General features: G+C 40.0%; 1 protein-coding gene across 1 annotated transcript; it reads left to right on the plus strand.

The window, feature by feature from the left end:
• Positions 1–13,673: 13,673 nt before the first annotated feature.
• IFNG (interferon gamma) lies at positions 13,674–17,232 on the plus strand. The gene is made up of 4 exons (XM_009931583.2): positions 13,674–13,796; positions 15,745–15,813; positions 16,178–16,357; positions 17,068–17,232. The coding sequence occupies exons 1-4, from the start codon at positions 13,674–13,676 to the stop codon at positions 17,191–17,193; spliced, it is 498 nt and encodes a 165-aa protein (XP_009929885.1). The 3' UTR covers positions 17,194–17,232.
• The last annotated feature ends 3,971 nt before the right edge of the window (positions 17,233–21,203 follow it).

The following is a 21,203-nucleotide window of genomic DNA, read 5'->3' on the forward strand; positions in this document are numbered from 1 at the left end:
TTCAGGCTATTTCTGGCATTTTGGGGCAACTTTGATGTCATTGTGGGAATGGGAGCGGGTTTCTTGCTCTATGAAATGTTGAGGGGTTTTTAGAAAAATTTCCCACTCCGCTTGAGCAAAGCCAAGGACATTCAAAGTTTAGAGAAAATTGCAGCTTTACAAATGGCTACAAAGAAGCAGTGCATCATTGGGCGCAGGGTTGCGATTTGAGTCAGCGGATCAGCCTCTCTGAGATCAGCAACTTGGGCTTGCATGCCCTGTGCTTCCCAAAAGGCCTGCTGATGCCAATGCACGATTGAGGCGAATATCTTGCTGATGCGAACATGCTCCACTGATGGATATGTTCAGCACAGTCTGATTTCAGACCATGGAATGCAAGATCCTGGTGCTTATTCCTCTGTACAGAAAAAAACCAAGTGAATCTTTGGGAGCAGTTTTATAGATGGAAGGGAAGAGGCCACACTGATGTGCAGGGTGGCTACAATGTAGTAAAGCATATTTCCCAGACCTAAACTCTAGGATAAGTGTCTCAGTGACTGTAAAAAGACTTAAGAATTGTTATAAACTACCCGTGTTGTACTACGGCAAAGAGAGTGAATATAGGTGCTGAGCTCATCAGTGAATGAAGACTACTGAGAGGAAGCAGAAAGATGTTGTAATTTTTGCATGTGGTTTCACTATTGATTTTCCGAGTCTGCTCTAACTTTTCATTTCTTTGACACATTGGAATACTGCCAAGGATTTAAAGGAGTGTTATAAGAAAATGTGCCCTCTGGTAAAAACAAGACATTAAAGATATCAGTTCAATCCCATAGATGAGACAGAAGATAAAAGATCAACCAGACTGCAGTTCATCTACAGAAGTGACTTCACAAGAAACACCAGGTTTCTCCAGTCTGAAGGAAGAAAGCACAGCAAGGCTTTACTCTTCAGTGCTATAATCAGGCAATCCAGTTTGCCTGGAACTAGCAATAAGACAGCCACTCACCAGACAGACTGATATAAATGATCACTTCTCAGACAGTAAATGGAAACTATGTTTTTTTGTAAGTTTTATCCACCAGATACTGAGCTCAGAGGTGGAATGAGATGCTTTGAGGAAGTTTTGTACCTATGAACCCTTCCCTGTTCTTTTGGGAAAGCTGTTCCAGAATATCCTACTCTGAATGCCAGAAGTCTTCCATCTTCTGGTCTAAATTTACTCATGGCCAGTTTATAGCCACTTTGTCTAGTATCAATTTATTCTGTTAGCTCACATGACTTACTGAGTTTGCTATTAGTTCAGATAACAACTACTTCTTTCAGCCTTTGTTTTTCTGAAGCTGAACAGGCCAAACTCTTCTAGACTTCTATAAAACAGGACCTCTCTACTTGTTGTCTGGACCGTTTCTAGTTTGAACTCATATGTACAGCACAGGGTTAACCCACAGTGGTACATTGGCATTATTCCCTTCCTACATCTTCTGGAAATACCTTGCAGAGTTAACCTTCACTGCATCCATTTACTTTGCAGCATTGCCTTGATGGTTCCTGTGATGAACAGTGGCACCATGGGGTCATTCTCCTCCTCCAAAGCATGCCCTCCCATCTTCTTCTGACTAGAAGCCACACACCTGGGTTGTCACTTGTACAGTCACATTTCTCCCTGGTTTATTAATTCCATCCTCAAGTAAATCAAGTTATTCTTGCTTCAGTCTGCCTTTGATTGAACCCAGGCTGCATTTTATTCTTTCCCCTCCTTGGTTTTTAGTGGTTGATTATTTCATAATTTGTTCTAAAGCCTTGCACACCACTCTTGTCAGATAACATGTCTTTCTGCCTTGCTTATTATTTCTCTGAAAGTCTGAATCTGAAAGTGCTACCACTAATTTGATAGATTGGTTAAAATTTCTCCCTACTGCAACTGCATTTTAATGTGCAACTGCATTTTAATGTGGTCGTTTGTTTGGTTTGTTCCCCTGATGGGAGAACCTTTAACTCTACCTTCTCGCTTCTGATTTTGCCTTAGAGGAGATAGTTTCCATTCCTGTCACTATCAGTCATCTTGACTTTGCTCCCATCTTCTGTGTCATCAACTCTCAGAATGATCTTTCTCACCTACTGCATTCACCAATGCTTCTTAATCACAGAATCATAGAATCATAGAATCATTAAGGTTAGAAAAGACCTCTAAGATCATCAAGTCCAACTGTCAATCCAACACCACCATGCCTGCTAAACCATATCCTGAAGTGCCACATCTATTCATTTTTTTAACACCTTCAGGGATGGTGACTCCACCACTTCCCTGGGCAGCCTGTTCCAATGCCTGACCACTCTTTCAGTAAAGAAATTTTTCCTGCTATCCAGTCTAAACCTCCCCTGAGGCAATTTGATCGACACTCCCACCCAATTTGGTGTCATCTGCAAACTTACAGAGGGAGCACTCCGTCCCCTCATCCAGGTCATTGACAAAGATGTTAAACAAGACTGTCCCCAAAACTGAGCTCCGGGGAACTTAATGTCCCCATCCATATTAAAACTGAGATGAATTGTTTATTTAATTTTTGGGCTACAATGTATGCAGCCATCCAGCCCAGTCTTAATCTGTACCAACCTCATTTCTTTCCTTATGCTCCTCTTGTTTACATGATGATGGCATGATTTGCTGTTTTACTACTTCTGTTTTTACGTGGACTGATTTGGTGTGAATTTCAGATTTTCATTCGCACCTCTTTTTGACATCCAAAATGCAGTTATCGCTGCTGGTTGGTCCTTCTTTCTGTCCCTCAGGGCCCTGCTATGTTCTTGCTGTTCTTGAGGAGGTGGCTGGATTGGCTGCTGTCATCAGAATAGGGTCACAGAAAAGCCCAGGTTGAAAGGGAGCTCTGGAGAAACCTGGTCCAACATTTTGCTGTATGTGGGGCCTTTTGTTAAGTTATCTAGGGCTCTGCCAAGAACAGTGTTGAATATGTGAAGGTAGGTTCCACCACTTCTTTGGGCAGCCTGCTCTGATGTTTAATTTTTCTCATGCTGAAGGTCCCCCTGAAGCAACTTGAGCCTGTTGCACCTTGTTCTTTCACCATGCATCTGTGTGAAAAGAGTAGCTCCATCTTCTCTGTAACTGCCTTTTGTGTAGTGAAAGTCAGTGGTTAGATATTCCTAAACCTTATTACCCTTTGGCTGGACAAACTCAATTCCTTCAGTCTTTCTTCATAAGTTGAGGTCTCCAACCCTCTAATCACGTTGGAGGCCATCAGATGAATCTTCTCCCATTTTTCAGTGTCTCTCTTGAGCTGAGGGTACCAAAGCTGCGTGCACTATACTGGGTTGGCCTGACAAGTGCCAGCAGAGTGGGAGAGAGAAAATCCTGGGACCTGCTGGCTGCAGGTTTGCTGCTGCAGCCCAGGATACCAAGTGCCTTCACTGTTGCAAATATGAAATCCACTTATGTTCAGCTGTCCCCAATCACTTCCAGGTACCTTTAGCAGACCTACACTCCTGCCTGTCATATTTTTCTTCTTTATTTTTGAGGCAAATTCTAAAGAACTTTGCACTTTTGACTTGCAGAAACTCCAGTTGTGCATCATGTTTACCTTTACCTTCAGACCCAGTGATTAGTTCCTCTAAATTCTTGATATGTTTCTTTTTGAAATGAAAATATGATAGTTTAACTGAAAAGTTACAACTCGTGTACTAACATCCAGTCTTATTTAGAGAACTAGCGTCTACCATAATGATACATTTCCCAGTAGTATTTACATTCTCAGTCATAATGTATTTTATTATATTTCATCTTTATCCAACCAGGGGATCGGATAGCAGACATCTTAGGTGGCTCCAGAGGAATGTGCTTTACTACGACATTTTACCCAGCCCATTTTGTTTTCTCCAATATATTCCTTCAGACATTTTGACTATTGATTCCTTCTATGACATACAAAATTTCTTCATCACTCCTGCTTTTACTTCTGCTTTTCCTAAACTTTCTTTTCTGTGCTCTAGGCATGTCTGCTACTTCACTATTTCATTTTCATTATTTCTGCAGCACTTCTGGAGTTAGTCTGACCTGCAGACTCCCTAAGCCTGTAAATATCAACAAAGCACAACCTTGTGATTCAAGGCAACTAGAAAAACAATATGAATCCATTCCTTTTTCAGCTAATCAGTGCTTCATTATCACTGACTCCTTGACATACAATTCCTGCAAAGACTTCCTTGGAAGCAGAGAAGGAACTGGCCTATCTCACTACAGCCTCTTTTGCGTGTAATTCAAGATGCAATGCCAGAAATTATAGGGTTTTTTTAATAGGTCCCTATGTGTGCCCAAGTATGAGAAGATTCATGACTACTTTTAAATATTTAGTTGCTTCTTCTACAAATATTTATTTCTGTACACCTGTCTGTCTACTTGTGCCTGATTATTCTGGTTCAGGGTCTAGTACAAGCAACATTTTAATTTTCTGCTTCTCATTACTTAGATCATTCAACTTCTGTGCTTAAACATTTCAAATAATACATCAGAAATTGTTGTAAGATATCTTATGTCTTCATTAGCAAAAGCACCAATGCTATTAGAACAGATCTGTAAATTAAAAAAACTGGCAAAAAATTGGCCAGCTTCCACACTGCGTTTCTTTTGAGCTTATTTTCAGCTAGCTCTACTCTGGTCTGGTGGCTGGAGCTACTCTTGAAAAATGGAGGCCATCAAGTCAGTTTCTGAACACCTCTTCCAGTTTCACTTTACCTGAAAGGAACTAATTTTTGCAGGCTCCAAGAGTGCTCCCAAATGCAACTGAAGATACGGTGAGTGGGGTTGATCAGAAGACTGGTTTTAAATTCCCATGAGGAGAACAAACGGGACACTAATGTAGAAGATCTCACTGATATGACATTTTACCTTACACAGGAGGGAAAAAAATTGTTAGCTAATCTAAAATTTCTTTGGGTATTTCTTTTGCAACTATTGCACCAGAATTGCTAGTTCTCCAAAAGAAAAGTCTCTTTTGGAAAGGGGACAGCATTTCAAGTTTGCTGGTGGAAACCAGAGTTGGTGTGCCCGAAAACTGAGCCCTTTGCAATTGAAATTCAGCTTGTACATCTGCTTTTGCAAAGCTTTGAAAGGACTGTTGTACTTTGCCTGTGTATGTGGAGATAGAGACAGTACGCCACAGCTAAAGCGTGGTGTATCATAGCTCTTTTGCTACTGATATCCACACTAGCTAGATTAATGTAAAAAAACTCTAGCTATGGTAGCACAAGTTACAGTTTGTCCTTCAATTTTGCTGCACACATATGCACTGAACAGGCTGATGTGCCAAACCAGAGGTATTGAAAAAGGATGAAGTAAGAGTCCAGAGCCCTGTACACATTAATATGGAACAATAAAATCAGTTTAAGTGGGAGGGTAAGGCTCCTTTCAGAACTCTTTTTCATAAGTTTTGGAGGTTTTTGCTAAATGCCATATAAACTTTCCTAGATATCAACTAAGTCTTGAGTAATTGATGGAATGAATATGCTTTCACAATAATGAAATAGTTGTGTTAGGAAAGCTATTCCCCTCCTTACTGTAATTAACTCATATAGACACTTCGAAATATCAACACATGGTCCTTGATTAGTAGAACTATCTTGCTGTTGCTTAGCTGTCAATTTTAATGACAATGACAGGGTCTAAATTAGCTGTGAGTCTCTCAAATTTGAATCAAATTGCTGACTCTGTTCAAAAGTTACTGACAAGGAAGGAACTGACAGCTACAGAAACTGCATAAGTTTCGTTTCCTTAGGAAAAAAAGATTAGCTACCCAACCTGCCACGATACTTACCTTTTGATTATTTTAAAGTATGCTACTGGAGATTGTATTTTGTTCTTCTCCAACATTTGTTTGTTTTATCATCTTTTTAGTAGCTTGCTTTATTTTAATTTGGGAGCAGACTCATTAGCCTCTTCAAAAAACAACAGAAACTTAGTTGTCTCTTGTCTTTGTCATTTAAATATTTATTACTAGTTAATGGAATCTTTACATCGCCTAAAGCAGAACAAAGGGTGTCCATTCAGAGCACTTCATACTTGTTAGACCAGGCTTTTGCAAAAAGAATATATGTGACTTTAAAATAATGTGCATCTACACTCGACCCACAGTAGCACGTCTATACGCAGCCTTATTTCCTGTGGAGATGAAGAGGAAATGTACTTAGGGTGTGAAGAACTTCTTAGTTTTTTAACTAGTAAAAAGCAAAGGTCTTGCATATTTCTCCTTTCACTTTAAATTCTGAATCTAACTGGAAAGTCTTTGCAGGCAAATTGCTCTCAAGAAGTCCAGTTCCAAGTAAAATGTCATTTGTGGATGAATTGCTTGTACGCCTGACTTTCTGGTATGCTCAAAAGTGTTCTGGAGGCAGGACAGAAACAGGTAGGACCAAATCTGCATACTGATTTGCTTTTTTCTGTGAGTTATGATGGCTGGCTTCCTTAGTCACACAATTATGAATGGCACTAAAGAGAATGGAGGGCAAGGGGAATCCCCACCAAACTGTCTCCTGCGTGGTTTTAGAAGAAAGGGTTGCATCACGCAGCAGATTTCTGCTAGGAAATCTCCTGTGGATGTTTCTAAGTGGTTATGACAAAAAATGCCCACTCTTTAGGCTGGTTTGAAATGTTGCATGGATATTTTTTTACTGATGCTTGAAACAGATCATTGAGTTAGCCTCCAACATATGCCCACACCTACACACTTGTGTTTGCATGTGCGTACATGATATTTAACTATTATAATAGTTTAAGGGGTAACTTGTGAAAATGACCAGATTTTTGCCCCAAATGCTCACATTTCAACTTACAATATTCAATAAGAAATTAAGGCATTACAGGATTGCTTTCACTTGTGTTTTCCTCCAAATTTAAATAGCAGTATTAATTTCCAACAATAAATGTGTCTGTACGATAAAGGTACTTAAACTGTGAAAACAAATGAAACTGTATACTGAAAACTTGAATGGAACTTGAATTCCTTGTTAAAAACTAGACTAAAAAACTCCAATACAAAGAAAAGCCCACAATGCAGAAAATCGACATAAGGAGAAGGAATGAATCACAAAACCCAACACACGGAGAAAATACGGTTAACATAATGGGAGGAAGATGAGTGGGGATGGCTCACCAGCAGGTTCAAAGTGTGAAAAGTACCATTTGGATATAGCATTGAGCGTATATGGGAAGTATGAGGTCGACTGTGGGGCTATGATTTCCAATGTTATCAATCTGTAAGCAATTTTCATCAGAGTCTGTGCTATTTTGGGAGGTTGCAAGCCAGCCTCTGACACAGTCAATGGAGATCCCTGACTGGATTCACCCAGCACACATACAAACTGACAGCTGATCCAATACTAGCATCCTTTGGTCTCCACTCTTCAAAAATAACATGATCCTTTTGAAACGGCCCTGTGAGGTGTTATTGCAGATACCTGCATGCAGAAGTTCAGATGGCTTTTTGCTTCTTTTGCATGTGAATCTGATCCTACGAAAATGAAACTGCACAGCAGACTGTGAAAATAGCAGAGGTCTCTGCATGGAGAGTTAATGTATAAAGGAAAATATACTCACTGGGGATTGTGGAAAGACCCTGTGAGCAAAACATGTGATGTTTTTTCTGTGTATTAATGTACGGCAAAGGTAGACATATGCATATATATTCACAGGAAACAGCAGAAAGTCAGAACCACAGAACACAGTCAGGTCAAATTACAGTGGGATTGTTTTCTTAATGAATTAGTTCTCTTAAAGTGAATTAAAAAGTTACCTTAAAACAAATGGAAATATTTGTGGAAAAGGTTATGGAAATATTAATGTGCTTGTCTTCAGAAGAGCAGGGGTATTAGGGAAGAATTATAAAACCATAGAAGATCACTTTGGGGAGAACTACTTTGATAAGATATATCCTTATTTTTTATACGGCTTTACACACACCAAAGCACAAAGCGCCTAGTCTGAAGTCAGTATGTTGTACTGATAGCAATGAATTGATAACACTGCCTGGCTAACATTAAAAATCAACAATACGAGTGTTGTAGGTGCTGCTAGTGCCTACAAAGCCTACACAGAAGTATTTCAAAGGCCATTAAGAAGAACCTTGAAACAAGTATGTTTAAATTGTAATTTTTCTATTATCTGCCTTATTACGCTTTTAGAAGTTCTTGTTTTCAATCTTATCCCTGCAATCATGATGATTAAAAAGTGATTAGAAAAAAATTCCAACCCCAAAACTCTAAAATAAACCCTGAGATTCATGAATCACAGAACACAAGAAGCTGGGGCTTTAAAAAGGAAAGAAATACTGTAAGGTTTGTGATATAATGCTCAGAACCGGCAATACCTCCAAAGGATATTATGGTGCTGAAAACAGAAAACTTTCAAGAGTAAGCATTTTATTCTTCTTGGAAGAATGAAGAAGAGCTGGTGAAAATGAAAGGTTTTATGTGGAAAAACCCATAGACATTCTGTGGTTATAGCGCAGGAGGTATTTTACACACCATCAGCCATACTTCGGGCTGCTGCCATGCCAACATCTGTGCTGCTTTTCTATTGATATGGACTTTAAATAAAATTGAACAGGATTTGGAATTTTCTTCTACTTTGTGGATAATAGATTTTAATCAGGGGTTGGATACTTAAAAAGATTCCAAACTGTAGAAGCGCCGAGCAAAACCGCACACCATATCCATTGCTGTCTTCTACAACGCCATCGTTGTTTTTCATGTTTTACTAAAAGAAAAACAACATTTTAGAATTGCACCTGCCTGTCTCATGGTTAGCTCCCACTGGTAGCTCACAGTTTCTTAATCATTCATACATGCAGACTGTATTATTTGGAGAGCTGGAAAACCAGTCTGTACCAACCTGAAATACGGCACAAGAAACAAGGAGTACATTTTAATCTCCATTATGTATTGCTGTCCATACAGAATCAGCAATGAGAAAATGTAAGTTATAGGTCCCTTTTCCCAGTCTCAGAATTCCTCATATATATGAGTTCAACAGTCTTTCAAGGAAAGGGAAGGGAGACAGCGTTATGCTCATTTTTATAAACAGGGACATTGCTGTTAATGGGGATAGTTGTTCTGAGAAAAAAAAAATTTATCATCTCCATAGGCTCCAGAAAATTATTTTAACATGGGTCCTGAATATTCATATTATACTATTACTGGAGTCTCTAAACAATACAGAACTGATAGTCATACAGTTAGGAGTGACCAAAAAGTCCACAATAGCTTGTGAGAAAGGCCAGCCCAGAACAGCTGTTCACAGCTACCCTCTTCTTCCTGGGCAAGCTTGAACTTTTACTTATAGGATGGCTGAGTACTCTTACTATGAGAGGGCAGTTATTTCCTCTTACAAATTCAGAAAATAATCATTAGTGTTTTGTAGGGAAAGGTTTTCCCAACCTATAAACTTTTTTCCATCCCGCATGGGATTACCAAACCTCCGAAGGGAAGTATGAAGCTGATGACTTGTGTCAATCAAGGTATCATGATTTTAGTAATTTTGAACTTACACTCTAATCACTTAGAAGTTGTACCCATCAGATCATTATCTGTCTGGACAACTGTCTCTCTAGATGTCTAACACCACCGGGTGGTAGTTTCCTCTTCCATTCCTTTCTTTGGAAGACTGATCAGCTAATGTGAGTGAGAAATTTTGTGAGTGGAAAGAGGGATCAACAATATATGTTTTCCCTTTGCTGACTGCATGCAGACAGGTGTATGTAATGGAGGCTAAAGGATCTTCCTTCTGTCATTTTTTGGACAGTACAAACTGGTTTTCCATTTCTCTCAAACAACAGCATTTCCAAAAAGTGCTTGAAATGGGCAGGATAGAATATTTCATCTAGAAAAATGTCAAAACATTTCAGTTTGAGAACTTCAGAACTTCCCCCTGCCCCAAATTTTTTTCTGTATGAAACAAAGCAGCTGGTTTGTGCCAATATTATCCATAATGATCATTGAAAACATACTCTATATCTCAGAGATACGGTGGTCACAAGGAGTAGACAGTCACATCCTTTACGATGTGTAGCACTGATGAAACATATCCATATCTGTATGAGTGGTGACGTTTTTAATGTGGTAGGGATAAACGTTAGTCTTGCAGTATGTTCTTAAGGGTCAGTTGCAAAGACATGAAGTCTTATTATCAAGACATCTACTTTGCAGATAGTGGTAACAAGAATAACAGTATTTAGTAATTACATAGCACTGGTACAAGGCATACGGAAACTGTAATCACTTAAACACCTTACCCTCTAAGCATTGTGAAGGAGGAACTGAAGTTAAGTATTACTGCTGCTTGATAGGAAAGGGAAGCAAAGAGGTGAAGTGTGATTAAGGTCAGAACGACAACTCAGAGAGGGTTTTCCAACTCCTTGGGCACTGGTAATAGAGAAAGCCACCGAGTTTTAGAGAAACGAAAGTCTGGCAGAGATCTGCTGGGCTGGTAAGGGCAGTTCCTTGCTAACCACTCAGTCAGCATGCTGAACAGTACGCATTAAACAAAAACTAACAGGAAAAACCTTTAATCAGTGGTCATAGTAAAATCTGACATGACTTTGCAAGGACATCATCGGGTAACTGGTGTAAGGTGTTGTATGAACAGAAGGGTGTGAAACCTCTGCTTTGCATTAAGAGTCAGATGACTTCCAGGCAGCAAAATGAAAAAATGCCTTGGTTTCATTTCTTATTGCGTTTGGAACAGATGACAGTCCAGCTGTGACCATGGAGGCACACAGAAGGACTACTGCAGTTCAGTGCTGCATAAGACTTTCAATACTATTCTGACATCTCTTCCAGCTTGATTAGGACTTCGGTCAGGCAATGAGCTTGTGTTAGTGCTGAGTGTTCAATCCCATCCAGCATGTACTCAACAGATACATACTAAGGAACATGGATAAAAAATTGGATGCTTCTAGGCCCTTGCCTCTGCCTAGTAAAGTGGAGATATTTGCAGGATACCCCCTATTTTGTTAGTAACCATATCAATGTTCAGCAAAGACAGTGCAGAGGAGCCATCTGAACTTGAGCCTTCCTTACAACCAGACTTTCACGGTTCTTGGGCATTCAGACATACACTGGACAATGGTGATCTATTTCATCATTTTTGGGTGGAATGGGAAGCAGAACAGGGCTGGGAGGGGTGCAGGACTCCTGGGACTCAAGCACCCTCACATGCTGACCATTTAATGTAGGCTGTTGCCTAGTTTCAAAGTGATTTGGGGAAGGGTTATGGTGTGTGTCAATAGAAGAGAATATTACGAGATAAGTACGTCAATGTTAACATGGTAAAATTTCTTCAAATGTAAAAGATTTGGAAAAGGGACCCTATATTTCTGTAGTAGAATATGTTTGCTATCCTGCCACCAGCTGATAATTTACCACAGAACATTCAGCCCTTTGTGTGAGACTTTGAATGTGGTGATGAGTGGAAGGCCTGAATCTAGCCTTCACAGGCAGGAGAGGTTACCTGGAAGTCAGACCTGCACTTAGAAGATAGCATGATAGAGCCAGACATAACAGCTTTCTTCTTTGGCATAACCAGCAGGTTGAGGGAGGGGATTCTGCCCCTCTGCTCCACTCTGGTGAGACCCCACCTGGTGTCCTGCATCCAGCTCTGGAGCCCTCAGCACACGAAAGACATGGACCTGTTGGATCAGGTCCAGAGGAGGGCCACAACAGTGATCAGGGAGAGGGACCAGCTCTCCTATGAGGAAAAGCTGAGACAGTTGGGGTTGTTCAGCCTATAGAAGAGAATGCTCCTGGGAGACCTTATTGCAGCCTTCCAGTACCTGAAGGGTGCCTACAAGAAAGTTGGAGAGGGACTTTTTACAATGGTGTGTAGTGATAGGACAAGGGATAATGGCTTTAAACTAAAAAAGGGTAGATTTAGATTTAGATTAGATATAAGAAAGAAATTCTTTACCATGAGGGTGGTGAGGCACTGGAACAGGTTGCCCAGAGAAGCTGTGGCTGCCCCCTCCCTGGCAGTGTTCAAGGCCAGGCTGGATGAGGCTTTGAGCAACCTGGTCCAGTGGAAGATGACCCTGCCCATGGCAGTGGGGTTGGAACTAGATGATCTTGAAGATCCCTTCCAACCCAAATCATTCTATGATTCTGTGATTCTAAAACAATCTGGATATTTTCTTCGAAATTCTGCATAATCATGGTACAGCTCAATGTGTGAAGCAGCAGAAAAATGGTCTCCGTATAGAAGACTTCTCTAAAATGCACAGAAGATGAGAAGGAGAGTAAAATGCCATGCCAGTGCATACAGGTAGATGTTGACACAAAGGAGAAAGGGAAATCTGCAGAGGGATGCAGTGGGGGTGGCAACCTGGTTAACACACTGGGAAAACTAAGATTGAAACGCTAAAGGGGCCGGCTTCTTGCAAGGAAGACTCAAAGAGCCATGCAGGAACATGCTGGAGAGATCAAATCTTACTTGTTGGGGGACAGTTTGATTCTCATACGTTTCTAATGATGTATAGACATCCTCCACTGCAGCCTATGTGAACTGAACCCACATGCCCTCTTCCTGATCCTCTCTCTTTTCTTTTTCCCTGTAGGCTCCTTCTTTCTTTCCCTCCTAGGCTCCTGCCTACCCTGAATTCATACACTACAGCCTAAAATTACTCTGATTTATTCATAGGACTCTTCACAGTAAGCTGTTTTGCCATGATATCCATCAAAGTATAGTTCCGTCCCTATACAAAAACCTTTTCCCCAACTATTCTCAGTACAGTTGTTTCAGGGGTCCGTATGTACTTGGAAATCATTCTGTCAGTATTCTTCAGCTGGTCTTTTTTTTATCCTTATCTTTCTGTTTTCATGTTCTACACGTGAGTGCAAATGAATGGAGGGGTGGGGAACTTTAATTATTGCTAAGCTGAAATGAGTACCTTGAGTACTAAATACTCTGCTCTTGCTGATAGTAGACAACCATAGAGGAATTTAATATGATGCATCATTGCATCCATGCTGGAACCTCATTTTCCCTCAGCCTATTTCGAATCTGGAGGTGAGGAATGAGGAAGTGGCAGAAATGCACTTCAGCCTATGGAAAGAATGCAAATAGTCTTTTTTGAAGGGACATCAGTAGGGAGAACATTTAGATCTCTAAGTGACTCTGAATAACACCATGGCAATCTCAGTGGTTACTTTAGAAGAATACCAGAAATGAGCTGACTGTTATACTGACCCCTTAACCACACGGTATGATTTTTTTCAGACAGCTTGTAAGAATGTGTTTGAGCCACAACACATACTCCTCAATCAGTATCATAGTTTCCCCCTTTTCCCCAGCCATGTGTAAAAGAAACTGTAGAATCTGCCACGTAAACATTACCCATTGACGAACCACTGAAAATTTTTCCAGGACCTTGCTTTAAGATGCTTTCGAGGGATTCCCTCGATTAGCCAAAACCAAAGGGTTCTTATCTAACACTATCTTGTCTAAATATACACAGCCTGTGATGACGAAATAAAAATTTTCAAGACCAGGTATAAATACCACTGACAAGCCGATGAAGTTCATTCGTCTGCTTTCTTCTAATAGAAGATTTAACTATTAGAAGCTGAAGCTCACTGGTCTTAGAATTGACATCTCCCAGAACATAGCTGAGCATTTTATCCGAGCCATCGCCAAGAAAATGACTTGCCAGACCTACAGCTTGTTTGTTCTGTCTGTTATCATGATTTATTTCGGACGTTTTGGAAATAGCTTAATTCTTGCTCAACTTCAAAATGATATAGACCAACTGAAAGCTGACTTTGTAAGTATAGTCTTCTACTGCATTTCTCTTCTCCTGCTTGTGCTTTAGATATAGTTCAGACTTGAGCACTGCTTGACATGCTCGATGTGTATCAATAGAGGTTAACCATGGAATAAATATTTCTATTATACCTTTTTTTTTAAACAGAACATGGACAGTTTCTTTGGTTTTGCTAACCTGTCTCACTAACATGATTCAGTTTTTCAATAGTCATAGTTAATGTAGTACTTTGGATTTATTTCAGAGGCACTCTTCCTTTCACAAGAGCTTCTCCCAGCTCCATTGAGCCTTCGATTACATGGAATATTTATAACAAGAAATCTTGTTGCAATTTATGGTGAATGAATCTTGATTCAATTCTATTCAGACGCAATTTGTGGACACTTGTTTAGTTTTAGGTTATTAATTTTATTGGGGGATTTAGTACTAACAATATAACAAAAATGGAGAAAGAACTTTTGCTTTAACAAATGCATCTGGTACTTATTATTAGCAGTATGTTGCCCAAGGGTGGTTCCTACTGCTTATTCTTTTGCATTCTGCAGCCATTCTGCTTCCATATCTGTGACCATGATCCTGCATGCGAATGTTAAGTGATAGTACTTTTTTTCAGACAGAATTTTTATAATAATTCTGATAACTGTAATGTTAATTCACCTGTCTTCATCTAGGAGGCATTATGGTAGTCCACAGCTGACTTCAGCTGGGATTAGTCATAGAAATAACAGATCTACAGTAAAGTAATTTCTAATTAACAGCTTTTATTCTTAGTATACTTTTGGGGTTTTTTTCCTTAAATGCATGAAAGCAACTGCAATAGCCTGCTCCTATTTCCAGCTCTGGTTTTGGCAGAATTTTGAAATTTAGTAGTCAAAGAATCACCCTGAAGTATCACACAAAGAAGCCTAGTGTGATATTTCAGTGTTTGCAGATTACTAGGAAATTGGCTGTAAAATTGGAATTATGTCTTAAATTTGTCATTAATCTAGATCAGAGAGAATCTTACTAGAATATATATAAGTCTCTTGGAGAGATCCTGAGCCATGGTGAGCTTGCACTGACATTACAAACTCTGGTCCACAGCAGCTGCTCCTCCCCTTTCAGAAGAACAGCAAAACAAGGTTTGCAATGTGCTCAGCACGGGCAGCCAACCAGCCCATGAGGTTTCTGTCAGCCTGAAAGTTTTCCCTTTGCACTCACTGTATTTAAATTTTTGAGCAGACAAAAAAGGAAACAGTGACTGTTGTATACAAAAAGAAAAAAAAAAAAGACACACACACACAGAAGAGGAAATGATTCAGTTTACCTCTCCTTGGTAGGAGAATTGTATTGCTCTTTGTTTCCTAGAATCTGCCACAGTGTGTAGCTAACAATTGATGGTTAAAATCCATCCCTGCAAGCCTCTCGGTAGCCCTCTATCCCTGTTTCTCCCCACTCCTGACTGTGGGCTACTGGGCTGTTCTCCAGTTCTACAAACTGTAGTTTTGTGTTAAAGTTAATTTGCTCTTGTTCCGTATGAGATTTTACTAAGACTGGATAAATTCAAGGCCACAGACTACACACTGGTGGACTTTGATTTACCAAAAAACATGTCAAGATCAGATATGACAATTTTCTAGCCAGATGCTATGCTTGTGAAGTTTAATTTTCAGCTGTCAATACCAAAACTTGCAAGGAGCATTCGGTAAAATAGATGCTGCTAAATGTCTCTATTCAGATGAGTTATAGCAGGAGAAGACATTGAAAAGCAAACTAATGTTGTTTCTGGTGCTAGGCAGTCATCCAATGCGATTTGCTACTTAGAGAAGCGAAAGCATTGTAATAGCTATAGTCCAGTGGTGCAAAAATTACATCTCTCTAGTGTTTACTGTTCATTGGAATAGACAACACAAATTTGCCTTGTGATGGCTATTATATATCTAACACATATGTTTGTTCTTTGTTGCAGAACTCAAGTCTTTCAGACGTAGCTGATGGTGGGCCTATTTTTACAGAGAAGCTGATAAACTGGACAGAGGTGAGTCAGAACCAGATATGACAAAGCATCTCAGGCACTTTGCAGAGCACTTCTGGTACAAAGCTGCTTCCAGGGCTAGTGTAACCAGCCAGGGTAGAAATAATAAGAGCAGAGGTTGCTTCAACAGCTTGGAAATGAGAAAATGATCCTCATAAAAATGCTTCCCATAAGGATCAAAGTGCTTTATACTGCACTATGAACCAATCCTGAGGAACAGCCAAGCCCAGGAGATGAGTTATGGTATCTTCTTTATCATCCTGTTTGAAGCATCAGTGAGAACCCCTGCGTGCTGCATTTTAGCTTGATTCATTTTCCTGCTGACGGACACTCACAGAGCTTTCTTTTTTACTGTATTTTTCAACAGAGAAATGAAAAAAGGATCATCCTGAGCCAGATTGTTTCCATGTACTTGGAAATTCTTGAAAACACCGACAAGTCAAAGCCACACGTCAGACACATATCTGAGGAGCTCTACACTCTGAAAAACAGCCTTCCTGATGGCTTAAAGAAGGTGAAAGACCTCATGGACCTGGCAAAACTTCAGGTAAGGCTCTTCCTCTGCCTCCAAGGCTCATGACACTATATTTTCCAGTTTAGATTTGAGTGTGACTCACTCCAATAATACCTCAGTAACTCATCTGGTAACCCCTGTATAGCTCAGTTCACATTGGAAAACCTAATGTTTCCAGCTGCAGGGGCTGCTGCAAGTCTGCGGTATGGGGTGTCAGAGCGGGGGCTGCCCTCCTCGAGTCTTGCCAGAGTCTGTCACAGAAGTGATGGCAGCGCTGCCGCATCATCTGCCCACCAGAGCTGCCTCTGACATGGCTGTTTGTGGTTTAGATATCGGGTAGGAAAGTTTTGTCCAGTTACGGCATGCCTCCGTGGGCTTGGGAGGCACTTGGCTTATCCAGAGAGAGCCAATGACATGAACCACCGATCTCTGCAGAAGTCCGCAGTCAACAGCCCGGTGGAGTCAGTTGCTTGTGGGTAACATATATTATTGCAAGAACTACTGAGTAGCTTTGTTTGTCAGAATATGGCTGGTCTGTGGCATGTTGCAAAGTAGCACAGAAAGTGTGAAAAAAAAATCTGTGACAAAGTGGCTCTGTTGTAGGAATTAGGTGGTAGAGTAATTGGAAACTGCAGATGTCCATCTGGTTTACCGTGGTAGCAGTGTAGCCTGTAGGATGTGATCATTAAATAGTTATAGCTCTTGGCATGACCTTCATTCCATTTGTTTCTTTCTTATAACAGATGAGTGACTTGAAAATCCAACGCAAAGCTGTGAATGAGCTGTTCAGTGTCTTACAAAAACTAGTGGAGACTCCAACTTCTCTCAAAAGGAAAAGGAGCCAGTCTCAGAGGAGGTGCAAATGCTAATGACATCATATGACCTCTCGTACTGGGTTATTGTGCAAATTTATTTACGATGCATATTTTTTATTTCAATCTCTTTATTTAGTTTTTATACATTTATTTATTAATATTTATGTATTTTAAATAATTATTTATAAAGGAACAACCACCAAAGTATTTATACCTCCTTGTACTATAGAAGAAATTATTTTGTCATAAAATCCTGTCTATCTGTTATATGTTTGTTGACCTGAAAATACAGAATGAGGCAATGTTTACCCAGTTTCCATATGGAAATCCTGAAATGATGTGATACAGTACCCAGCTTTCCGTCTGGTGCTGTCTTGAGAGAGGGATGTTATAAGATTAGTCTTATCATTCATCTATTTGGCATGGAGATGCAAGTACCAATCTGGGGAAGTATCTGTACTCAGGAAAACATATTCATATCTGCTTACTTCTAAGCATATCTAAATCCAAATCAAACAAATAGATGTGCTTAAATATAAGCAAATCCTGAAGCACTTTTCTGAACTAGGAGATTGGTGATTAATTGCTCATAATTATTTTTATGCACTGAAGTGACCAGGAGACCAGGCTACTTGGCAACTCCAGGAAATGTGACCAACTCTATTGCACTGACTTAACTTCAACTCACTGATTTTGAGAAGTTCTGTATTTTTTGTACTGAATCGTTTAAATGTGTCTGATGTAATTTTATTTATTTGGAGGTAGTAGTATGGAAGTTTCTGTCTCAAGGACTGTATTTTTTGTACTGGAATACTATTTAAAATTTTGAATTTCTTGGTGGAAACTTTTTGAAATTTGGATATTAAACTAAAAAAAATAAAAGTTATTAATTTAATTCAAAAAATTAAATTTAAAAAAAAGTGCTTGTGTATTTATTCACCAGAATTTCCGCAAAAAGTGGAATGCTAGTCTTGCTTTTGCTGTCACAAAAGATGGCCCTACCTGTATATATAAAAACATATTTTATTTCCTCATGCCTGTCCAAGATTTGGGAATGGATAATGTTTTTGAAGAAATCTGGCAGAAGGGTATAAAATTCTCAAGGTCTTCAAGTTCTGCTGGTATCTGAATGAGGAACTATCATTTTGCTCATAAGGTATTGATAATTTGAAATTTGTTGCTACTCTAATTAAAAAAAAATGAATTTCTCTGCAAGTCAAAGTTATGGAGCCTAGATCGAGGTCAGCCCACCTGCTGGGCTCTTTGTGAGTGGTACAAGCTGGAGGCCTGCGTCTGCTTGGGCTTTGGCCAATCTCAGAGGCTTGGATTTGGGCTTGGGCTTGGGTAGGAGAGTTGATGGGGCTTCCAAATTCTCAGGTCCTCAGGGGTTTACCAAGGAAATTATCTGGAGTTAGACTGGTTAGGCTGGTTTGGAATGGAGCAGATTTTCCTTGGGATTCCTGCCAGCTTGGGACCTCCAACTCCCCCCTGAACTTTAGCTGAATCAGCAATTCCAGAAATAGCACCCCACCGAGCCCAAAGTTTAGTTGTAATAAGCCAAATGAGTCTAATTTTAATTGTTGCGACCCCTGCTACTCCTATGGGCCCAGCAATCTCCCCGGTGTAAGATACCTTCATGCATATCCTCATTTTACAGTCATAACAAAATGACCCTGTAATCCTGGATACTTTAATTATTTTTGAAGGAAACAGCTGTTCTTGTTTGTATTCATCACAGATATGTGTGTGCATGTGAGATGCAAGTGAAATAATGCTGTGGGATTTCTCCCATTCCAGAGCTAAGCATGAGAAGCCTCACTACACATTAACATAGGCAATGTGTCCTTCTGTGCATGTGCTCTTTCATGAGATATTGCTTATTGCTTAACAGAGACTATCTGTCTTTTAAGGAAGCAAAAACAGCTGTAGCAACTTCTATTAAAAAAAAAAAAAGGAGAAAAAAAGAAAGAAAAGGGAAAGAAGAAAGAGAAAACACTCAAAGGAATCAAGTAATGTGTTTCTCATATTGGCCTCCCCCTGAGTTTTCCCTGTCCAGTGTAAGCCTGTGAGACCCATTTCTACAGGATGCTTAAGATAAACTGCTCAACTAATCATTCACCACTTTGCTCTGTTAATGTGATAATGGTGTTAGAGAATAATGTCATAAAAATCAGCCTCCAGAAGACCACAATTTTTCCCCTCAGCTGTTTTCCATACAAATGAGAGGAATCACTTTCAATATAAAATACTGCCATCTCTTGTCTCATACCCATGAGAGTCCTGGATCTCCTCTTCTGTGCCATTCCTCACTATGTCCAAGTGAGGACAGCATTTCCAACTAAGCTAAGTTTAAGTGTGAAATAAATTTTAATGGCTACCCTAAATATTTCCAAAGAGAAACACAGCAGAAGCATTGGACATTTTTACTGAAGGTCAGTGCAATTTTTTCCAGCTACGCAACCTCAGAAAGAGAGTTAATAAAGGTGCATGCACGGGAGTGAAAAGATATTATCTACTGTCTAGTAGTTAAAATTAGAAAGGGGAAAAATCAAAAGAAAAGACAGCATTGTCTCAGAAACTTGCTGCGGTTTATGCATCACTTCTGCAGCATATTGATTCTGTCCTTTCTGTTCCTGTGTATTATCAGCATTGATTTTAATCTGCCATTTTATTGCCTTGTCGCTCAGTATTTTGATGTACCTTAACAGTTCTTTGCAGTCAGACTTCCTCTCTGGTATCCTGAATAACTTAGTACATCAGCAAATTTAATTATGAATATGAATAACTAAGTAAATATGAATAACTTGGTACATCAGTAAGCTTAATTATTTCACAGCTCACCCCGTTTCCCAAATTGCTGATGGCTACATCAAATGGCATAGGCCCAAGGCAAGCCCTCTTGTGACTGAACCCACTTAACTGCAAAAACCATTCACTGATTCCTACCCCCTGCATCTTATCTGTTAACCAGTTGCATATTTATGTGAGGACTTTTTATAATGTAATAGCTTAGCTTCTTTGGTAGCTTTACGGTGAGACTCAGCTGAGATTCTTTTGAAGATCCAGGGATATGATAATGTTTTGACTCCCCCTTGCCTGTATAGTCACTGGCTCACTAGTAAAATCTAGTGTAACTAAGAGGTGTGATCTATGCTGTCACAAACGTAATATTTACTATTCTCCTGTGCACCACATTTATCCATTGACCCACTCTGTCTTGGTATGTCATAGCAGGGATGTCAGCTTTGCTGGTTTGCAGTTTTCTGGGATTCCCCTGAGGCCTTGTGGAAAATTAATAGCTGATAAGCCCATTTTGTGCATCTCTGGTGTAGGGGCAGACTCAGGAGCAGGTTCCCAACACCCCATAGTCTGTAGTTCATCTGTTTAACCCTTGAGCCCTGAAGGACTGCGTGAAGGCTGTCAGCTCAAACTGGCCCTTGCAGTCATCTTGCTCCACTAGTCTAGGAGTGACCATGGATTTTCTCTGGTCAGTGGGAAGCAGGAATAATAAAAAAGTCTAAAAAGGTCTGGAGGTGGAAAAAAACCCAAACCTGGCAGACGGGTGTGCAATTTTCAGCCCAAAATAGCAAAAACTCTCACCTCTTTGCTGTTTTGTGTGGGACAGAGAAGTGATAACAGCGACTTCTCAATGCATGGGATGTATGTAGGCTGCTGAAGTGGGTGAGGAGCAGCATAACAGTCTAGCAACAGCAATAAATATGACTTCTGAGTGCATTAGGTAGCAGCTCATCCTGATGCAAGTTAGCAAAATAAGGCCACCCATCTTCCAGCTTCTTCTTTTACTCTTTTCCTTCCAATGTTTCCCCTCACAGTGAGCAAAGTCTTTCTGGGAAGCAATAAGGAAGGTCTATGACAAAATTTACCTGCAGATGTAAGCAGAGTAATTCCTTGCTCTGTGGTAAAACCAGCTGTGGCTGTATGGTGGTCACATCATGTCAGAAGCACAGCAAAATGAAAGAGGGCTCCGTTCCACGTCACACAAAGTGGGTAGAAACCTCCTGCACCACTCCATGGTCACTGCTACCTCACAGGCAAATGTGTCA

The sequence above is a fragment of the Opisthocomus hoazin genome, chromosome 8 (genome assembly GCF_030867145.1).
Source record: "Opisthocomus hoazin isolate bOpiHoa1 chromosome 8, bOpiHoa1.hap1, whole genome shotgun sequence".
Classification (NCBI taxonomy): Eukaryota; Metazoa; Chordata; class Aves; order Opisthocomiformes; family Opisthocomidae; genus Opisthocomus; species Opisthocomus hoazin.